Source organism: Nicotiana tomentosiformis, chromosome 12 (genome assembly GCF_000390325.3).
Source record: "Nicotiana tomentosiformis chromosome 12, ASM39032v3, whole genome shotgun sequence".
NCBI lineage: Eukaryota > Viridiplantae > Streptophyta > Magnoliopsida > Solanales > Solanaceae > Nicotiana > Nicotiana tomentosiformis.
The window spans coordinates 113,568,404-113,576,878 of record NC_090823.1 but is presented as its reverse complement, the minus strand read 5'-3'; the positions used below and the strand labels follow the sequence as shown (position 1 = coordinate 113,576,878).

Here is an 8,475-nt window from a genome sequence, read left to right as displayed (position 1 = left end):
AAAAAAAGAAGAAGAAAGAGAATGAAATAATATCTGAAGAAGAAAGGGGGAGGAGGAGAAAGAAGGCGTGGTTGAAGCAATCCGAAGAAGAGAAAAGAAAGGGGCCCATCTTTTGCTTAATTATTTTTTTATCACATCAGCTATTAGGGTGGAATAAAATTCACTCACAATGTGCAGTGGTACATGCCCATAAGCTACAGTACTAACAGCAAAAACAATACCAATTTCTTTAAGTGAAGAACAACTAAAGTATCCTGACACGGAAAAGAAATCACTTTATAAACCAAAACAGTCATTCAACTAGATCAAAACCTGTAAGTAGTTAAATAGGAGAAATAGAACAAATCGCTTAACACATTACTCTTGTTAGTGAATCTCCATCTTTTGTTTTTTGATTTCTCATTCGGTATTCGGTATTCGGTACCCGCATTGGAATCCGACAAATCCGGATTCGCGTCGCGTATGGCCCATTTGGGGGAAGCGCTCCTTACCAAGGATTTATCCATTCCCATGGCTGAGACCTCTGTTAAAGGCGGGGCAGCCTCATCCACTGCACCACATCCTTTGGTGGTTTCCATCTTCAGTTGTCTTCAACTTGTTACTGAAAACAGCAAGGTATAACCTAAATAAAACTTACCCACATCATGTGTCACATCCGATGTGTACATCAAACCAATGAATACAAGACATGTATGTATATACACACTGTGATATGTATTATAAGTATTCAAACATATTTTCGGGGTCTTTATGTATTTTGCCTATATATAGAGCATTATGTGGTCGTTCATATAGACACACGTTCATAAATCAATCGAGATTCCTTCTTATGCGCGTAAGAATCACATGATATTTGTGTACGGCATACACTAACACAACATGGTTGATAGATGTATGTCTGAAGCTCTCTACCAATGTCTAGAAATCTTTATGTGAAGCATTTGTGTGACTCCTGATTTGAAGCCATAGTTACTGCTAGAATTTACCCGTTGTGATATGCTGCTGAGACACTTTTTTGGTGTGACACTCTATATTTTTTGGAGATGCATGTAGTATCTTAAACTTGTTTGATTTCTTTGTACAATTTGATCATAAGAAAACAAGCTGCACTGTATATATTTGGCAGATATTTCAGGCAAAAACTTTTGTACTTATCTCAGTTTGTTCATATCTCAGTAATTTCTGCTTGTTCATATTTGGGATGAGTAATGTTAGTGTAGGTTGATGTATTATTATTTCTCTTAAAATTGTAAGTTTCAAGATTTGAACTAATCTTGCGTTCAAGTTTCAACTTCCAATAGTGCTGAAGGCAGTCCAAGTTATATTTATTTCACCATTCATAAACCACAATTCGCTGCAGTTATTGTACATTCATGAGTCACCAAACATCAATTGCACAATAGACATTTACCAAATTATTCTTTCAATCTACCCATTATGACCCATTTTAATCTAAGATCAAATGAATAATTCACTAACCAGAAATATAGGTGGTACCAAACTTCTGTTTTGGGGCAAACACTTTCTTTACCTTTTTTCTGTTAAAAATCGATAAAGATACATCTCTTTTTCTCTGTTAGACATGCCCAAAGAAGTTTTTTCTTTCCTTAATTTTTTTTTTCTTTACTTCGAATTTATAATACATCTTACGATATTTTCTACTTTGAAAAAAGTGTCATTTATTTATATTTAAAAATAATTTAACTTTAAAACTTCTTATTTTATTATTCTTAATTACATAATTTTATAGTCACCCATGATGTTGGGGAGGAGGATTATTGCATTATCCTTTTTTAAAAACACCTTTTACAAACAAACAATAAATTGTTTTTATTTTTTCCTTTTCTTTCACTATAAACTTTACTTTCAGCCACTTGCTTTTCGGCTTTTCCATTGTTCTTTGTTCCAATTACTTTTGACTTAAAAAAGCAAAAAAGGGGAAGCATAGATAAAAGGGAGAAAGAGAACGTCGTCTTCACGGTTTGAATTTTCAAAACCCACTTCGAACGTCATTGCCAACTGGTACAGGAAACTTCCCAACTTTTTTGCTCGGTCAACAGTCGAAGACCTGTCAGTTTCGTTTTTATCGACTATATTATTGACTCAGTTCTCATTCGCAAAAACTCTTGTTCCCATTCATTGATTAACAAAGTAGATTTTATTTTTTTATTTAGGGTTTCTGATTTTACTGTTTCTCTCAATCTTCAGCAGTATTCGCAGATATGGCATCGCAGGAGTATTTGAATAAGATGCAGGTTCGCCAGAATTATCGTAATCTCTGGCACACTGATCTTATGCGCACTGTGCAAGCTGACACTCCTTGTAAATTCCTATCTCAGATTTTCTGTGTTTAATTCCAATTAATGTACGTGTTTTCCTTATACGTTTCATGTTTCCTTTTTTGCAGATTGCTGTTTTTCCCTGTGGTGGTAAGTATGTCTTTATGTGTATGTTTTTTTATAAAGTAAATCTAATGTTGTTGATTTGATCTATTGATCTATGCTTATTTCTGAAATTATTTGCTGCAATTCGTGTGATTTCGTCTTGGGACTGAAATTTTCTGGTAGTCATATATCGTTAAGCTGGAGAATTTTATGTTTTGATTGTTGATTTTGAAGGAACGAGTGTTTTGCTGATAGGATTTGTGATGCTTTGACTTAGTTCTTGTCTTTTCCTTGGACTTGAGTTATATTGGATGCTTAGAAAAAGTTGTGGGATGAAGACTTCAATTTAGATAGTTATGTTTATCTGTTAGATAAGCTGGATTTAGTTTAGAGTTGAACCTGTTCCTGTTAAATCCCTTAACAGTACCCTTAGGGTAGGGTCATTTCATTCAAGGACAAGATATGTACAAATTATAGTAATAAGATTGTACTCCCTCTGTTCTATTTTATATGGCACTCTTTTTTTTTTAGTTTGTTCCAAAAAGAATGACACTTTTGTATAATTGGAAACACTTTAACTTTAAAGTTCTCGATTGAGATACTATTCTGAACCCTCCTTGCATTTGTTAAAAAGTATTTTTGTATAGTTATGCAGAATCATGTAGAGAGTATATGAAAAATAATAACCAACCAAGGGATTAAACAATGCAAGCTTTGATACAATGATTGTTCCTTTTAGATCTCAAACAAACGACTGCAGAATTTGGTTAATGGAATTCGTAATAGTAGAAAATGCAATTGATTGCGTGATAGGTGGAGGAAAAGCTTTACACATCCAAGTAGAAGGATGCCTTGTATAGCTTAATGTACTATGAGAGATGATGAAAGTACAATCCGTTTTAGCTGGTAGTCTGGTTATCAGATACCTCACTCTAGAAATTGAGTTTGTGTCTAGGATTTGAAATAAGTTACACCTATCAAAGTTATATCAGTTGTATTCTTCTCTAATGTCAACAAAGTGATGCACCAAATGATTCAAGTATACACAGAAATTGAAGCAGACTAAAGAAGGGTCTTTTAAAGTTAAAGTATTTCCTTATTTTTCTGACTCGGCTGGTAGCCTGTATTATCTCTCTGCTTGCAACTTGGTTGCATGCGTGCAAGCACCCATGCCTGTCTTGTTAATCAAATGCAGAAAGTTAAAATAGAAATACTGTAAAAGATGGTGCACGTTAGTTAATCACCATAGCATTTGTGTTTAAAAACTGTAGGCTAGCTTTGGAACCACAGTTTTCAGATTTGGTTCGGTAAGGGAGGGGGGAAGGCTGCTGCCGTTGTCAAAAGAGGGGCCTGATTTACTGGAAACTATCTTGGTTTTAAGGGTATATGAGCGATTGCTGGGTGGTGCTTCTACTATGGACACTTCTAATTTCTAAATGTACTGAACAGCAGGAAATAGTGAAGGGTGTTTTCCTCTGATTTTGTGATGGTATTTGGTTTTAATCCCAGTTTGCTGGTGCTTTTTAATTTTTCTTTTTGTAAAACTTATCTCGCTGTTGGATACACTAGCATTCATGTAATCTAGAAGTTCTAATAAAAGTAATTATCACTCATTAGGTTCGTGATCAATTTCAAGGGATGTCCCTCAATGCATGTGTTTAGATACCAAGATATTTCTTGATAACATTTGTAACTGGATTCCTGCTATATTTGTTCTTCTATTATGTAATTACTTTTTTCCTCTTGTTACTTAAATAAAGAAGTCCTTTTAATACGTTATGTAACTTGCATTACTAAAATTTCAAATTACAGTGCACCATGTGCATCATATTTGCTTCGGAAACGGGCTCTCTACGGTGATATGACAAGGTAAACCATTTTTATCTTTAAGTAATTTCTGATGGTGCTAGCTTTGGTATAACGAAATTTTCTGTCCGTCACAGGTATACATGTTGTGCGGGTTATATGCCCTGCAGTGGTCGGTGTGGAGAAAGTCGTTGTCCTGAATTTTGTTTAGCAACTGAGGTAAGTGGAAAGTTGGTTCACTTTATTTTTGTGTTTACTGCTAAAATATCAAGAAAATTATTGTAATTATATGTTAAAATGGTCTAAATCCATTGTATCTTAATTTGAGAATATTGTGTGATAGTTTAAGTGCTAGAATATTATTAAGTATGATTTGTTATTCTTGATCAAGACTTCATATAAGGAGCTCCATACATCTTTTCTTCTCTCTTTAATTTCTTTACATGGTATCTAGTCTCTATGATCTTGGTAGACTCACAACCTTCACCTACCAGTAGACAATCGTACGCTGTCTGCTTTGGCTGTCGATGTCCTCCTCTTTCTTAGTGATTGGCTTAGCTCCTCATTGTGATGGTCGGCTCTGCTCATCTCCTCGACAGCTTGTGCGGTTCCTCTTTCTGGTGCTGCTCATCTTTCTGGCGATCGACATTCTCCGCTTTTTTTTTTTTTTTTTTCCGGTGTTCGATACTACTACTCTCTTCTTCCGGTGTTTTGCACTGGGCATCTCTTCCCAAGCATCCGATGCGGCTCATCTCTTATTTCTCATTTCTTAGGTGACTGGTGTCCTCGAAACAACCTATGAAAGGTTGTCAGCCTACATAATGCCCTCTTCCCTTAGGCAATGGACACCATCCCTCTCTTCTGCAGGTGAATGGCGCCGCTCTGACAATAAAGGAATACCTCCATTCTAGTGTCTACAATGCCAGGAAGCCTTTATTACTATACCCATCAATCACTGAAACCACTATGGGGTCTATGTTGGCTTAATGCGATGAAGACAGACGGAAGCAAAGGGCCATATACTACCAACATAAGAAAATGACCGACTACAAGACCATGTATACCAATTTGTGGAAAACCTGCTTGGCCATTTTTCTTCAGGAAACCTTGCTCTCTTCTCTTTCTCTTACGACCATCCCAGAAGCAACTTGGATCTTTCCTGCAGTTTCTCTTGCAGGTCTTCGGAAGCAACTTTCTCTTACTCAAAGAGCAAACTCAAGTTGGTTTCCACTATTTGAGATTAAGGGTGTTAAAATATAAAAATTTAATGCAATTATAGGTTAACATTTTGCTAAATTTGTATTTAAATAGGAAAATATTGTAGGATATTCTATGATATTCTAGAATATTTTTAAGAGAATTATTACTTTCCGTATCCTACTAGATAACTACATTAGGAAATTATCTTGTAGTGTCAAAATCAAGTCTTCAATACATTTTCATTTTTCCTCTTTTAGTTATTTACATGTGCAATATTATTGTTAGAGATGGCTTTATATTCTTTGGAAGCAAGGAGTTGAATCTGATGTTTTGCTGCACAGTCATTAGATTTCTCTCTCATGGCTAAAATTATATAGTAAAATAACATAGTATCAGATGCAAGGATGGATTCTTTCATTCACTGCTAAATGGGTTGAAAAGAATTTAGATGGTCAATAGGAAATTCCAAATTAATGGACTATTATGTACTTAGTGGGCGTTTGGACATAAGAATTGGAAAATTTCAAAAAAAGGTGAAAAAAATTTTCAAGTGAAAATGGTATTTGAAAATTAGATTTTGTGTTTGGACATGAATATAATTTTGGGTTGTTTTTGAAGTTTTGTGAGTGATCTGAGTGAATTTTGAAAAACAGTTTTTTGGAGTTTTTCAAATTTTCGAAAAATTCCAAAATGCATCTTCAAGTGAAAATTGAAAAATTTATGACCAAACGCTGATTTCGAAAAAAAGTGAAAAATTTCTTTTGTCCAAACGGGCTCTTAATAACTTTAAAGTTGGTGAAATGAAACGGCTAAGAAACTTCACCCCATCTGCTAAATACTATTTTATGTAGGTGACGCAACTCTACACTGATGATTGTGGAGTAATCAAGATATTGCCACTCTCTTATACATGTCTCTATCTGACTCCGATACATGCCCTGTTGCAAGCATTTTCTAATTGCTGGCGATAAGTTATCATTCTGAATGTACACATCAAGGACTTCAAACCTTATCATATCCTATGGTATCTACTTATTTTGGTTGGCTGTATGTTTGAGACACTTTATGTGCCGTTTTGATCTGCAATCTCCTTAGAATATCAGTAAGGTTACCTTTTGGATAGCAGTGCCTGTGGTGCATTTCCCAGGTCTCCTAGCTATAAGTATAAAGTTATTAATTGCCTTGATGGTACTGCAGCTTTATAAAAAATCTGTTTTTATATTCTGATGTGATGGTCAGCTAATCGATATTTAAAACTACCAGGTTTTACTTTGCTTTGGAAATTCAGTTGCTTCAACCCGCTTCTTGTTGCAAGATGAGTTCAACATACAAACAACTCAATGTGATAATTGCATTATAGTAAACTCTCTCTCCAAATTCCCATTTTCACTGGTTTTAAGTAAATTTATAAGCCATTTGGTTAAACACATTTCTTCCTTCATCCTAGGGTTTCATGTTCTGCCTCCAACAACTTGCTTGCATATTTTCAATTGTGGCTATGATTGTTGGAAGCGAAGAGATCCAGGAAGCTTCTCAGTTGCTATCATGTTTGTCTGACATGGTCTACTGCACGTAAGCTTCTCTATATTTGCTCTATTCGTGCATATTATCTTTATGTATAATATTTCAAATTTTTGTTCCTAAATATGCTCTGCATCTTCTGGTTGCAGGGTTTGTGCCTGTATGCAGGTAAGCAAGAAACTTAAATCAATGTATCAAACATGAAATGCTTCTCATATAGACATAACAAAACTTTTACAATGGTTGATGTGGTAAAAATAATTCGTGATAATATGAAGTCAAAAGCCGAGGTTACTCATCCAAAAAAAAAAGAAAAAAGAAAAGAGGAACTTACAAGTAGCTGGAGCTTGTAAGCTTTCTGCAGTAAGTAGCTTACTGTTCCCTAGTTAATAGTTTACATCTGAGGTTACTGTGGTTGATGAGCATTGCAGACACAACATAAGGTTGAAATGGACAAGAGAGATGGCAAGTTTGGTCCTCAACCAATGGCGGTGCCACCAGTGCAGCACATGTCACGACTAGATCAGCCTTACCCACCAACTGTTGGATATCCTCCTCCAGCGTATGGGGCAGCTTATGGTCAACCACCTCCTCAACAAGCATATGGTCAACCACCTCCTCAACAAGGTTATCCAGCTCCTGCCTATCCACCTGCTGGTTATCCTGCATCCGGTTATCCTCCTCCTGGCTATCAGAAGTGATATTTCAAAGGATTTGGTGCGTCTTTCTATTATCAAAAGAAAGCCGGACATGAGTAGCATAGGATGAATGGAGTGCGGATTTGTATAGACCCCTTGCTGAATGGCAGCTATAATTGAACTTGTGTGTGCTGAGATTGTCTGTGTAGATTTTCGTCCCGGTAAGTCTGTTCAGCTTGAACGATGAAAATGACATCACTGTGCATCCTACAACCAAATTTAATTGGTGTTTGGATTTGAAATTGTTCTGTGTTGTGTCAAGCTCACAAATTCATTTGAATTGCTGTTATATGCTATACTTGTTTCATGAAATGCATATTTTGGTTTTCTGTGCATGAGCTTGTATCTGCTATCGTTGCATTTTGCTGTGTCTCAATCTATATTCGCTCCCTTTAACTGTGGAGGATTTGAAGTATATTGTTAGAGTTGAAACTGCCTAATGTTTAAGGGGATACTATCAAAAGCATGGTTCCGATCAATTACAAACCTGCCAAGTTTAAAGGGAATTTTAATGTCACTGTTTTGCATAATTGTAAGAGAAGAAATTTTACAGAATTTTGTAGTGGGATAATAGGTGTTAGGTAGAAAAAATACTGGACGGTTGCTGGTATTGCAGCAGCTGTTTCTCGCTTGCTCCCAAAATTTGGTTCGTGTTATACGAACAATTTTCATATGTTTTGTCTCCCAAGCCCTAGTGGCTTAGCAGACTTATAGCTCCCGTTTGACCATAAAATTTACGAGATTTTTTCAAATTGTTTTCAAATATCTATTTATTTATTTATTTATCGATTTAATCATTTTTGGCAGATTTTAAAAACAAAATCTTCAAATCCCAAAAACAATTGTAGAGTAGTTTTTGAAGTTTT

The 8,475-nt window shown here is 35.5% G+C and overlaps 1 protein-coding gene across 5 annotated transcripts; it reads left to right on the top strand.

Annotated features, from left to right (window-relative positions):
- Positions 1-1,882: 1,882 nt before the first annotated feature.
- LOC104102560 (uncharacterized) lies at positions 1,883-7,944 on the top strand. 5 transcript variants are annotated; one of them, XM_009610293.4, is made up of 9 exons: positions 1,883-2,022; positions 2,209-2,322; positions 2,408-2,429; positions 4,197-4,253; positions 4,328-4,409; positions 6,654-6,749; positions 6,838-6,962; positions 7,061-7,079; positions 7,343-7,944. In XM_009610293.4, the coding sequence occupies exons 2-9, from the start codon at positions 2,223-2,225 to the stop codon at positions 7,610-7,612; spliced, it is 771 nt and encodes a 256-aa protein (XP_009608588.1). In that variant the 5' UTR covers positions 1,883-2,022; positions 2,209-2,222; the 3' UTR covers positions 7,613-7,944. The 5 variants fall into 5 exon arrangements, with proteins under 5 accessions (XP_009608588.1, XP_009608590.1, XP_009608589.1 ...); XM_009610295.4 differs by having other exon boundaries at positions 1,886-2,022; positions 2,212-2,322; XM_009610294.4 differs by having other exon boundaries at positions 1,930-2,070.
- Positions 7,945-8,475: the final 531 nt, after the last annotated feature.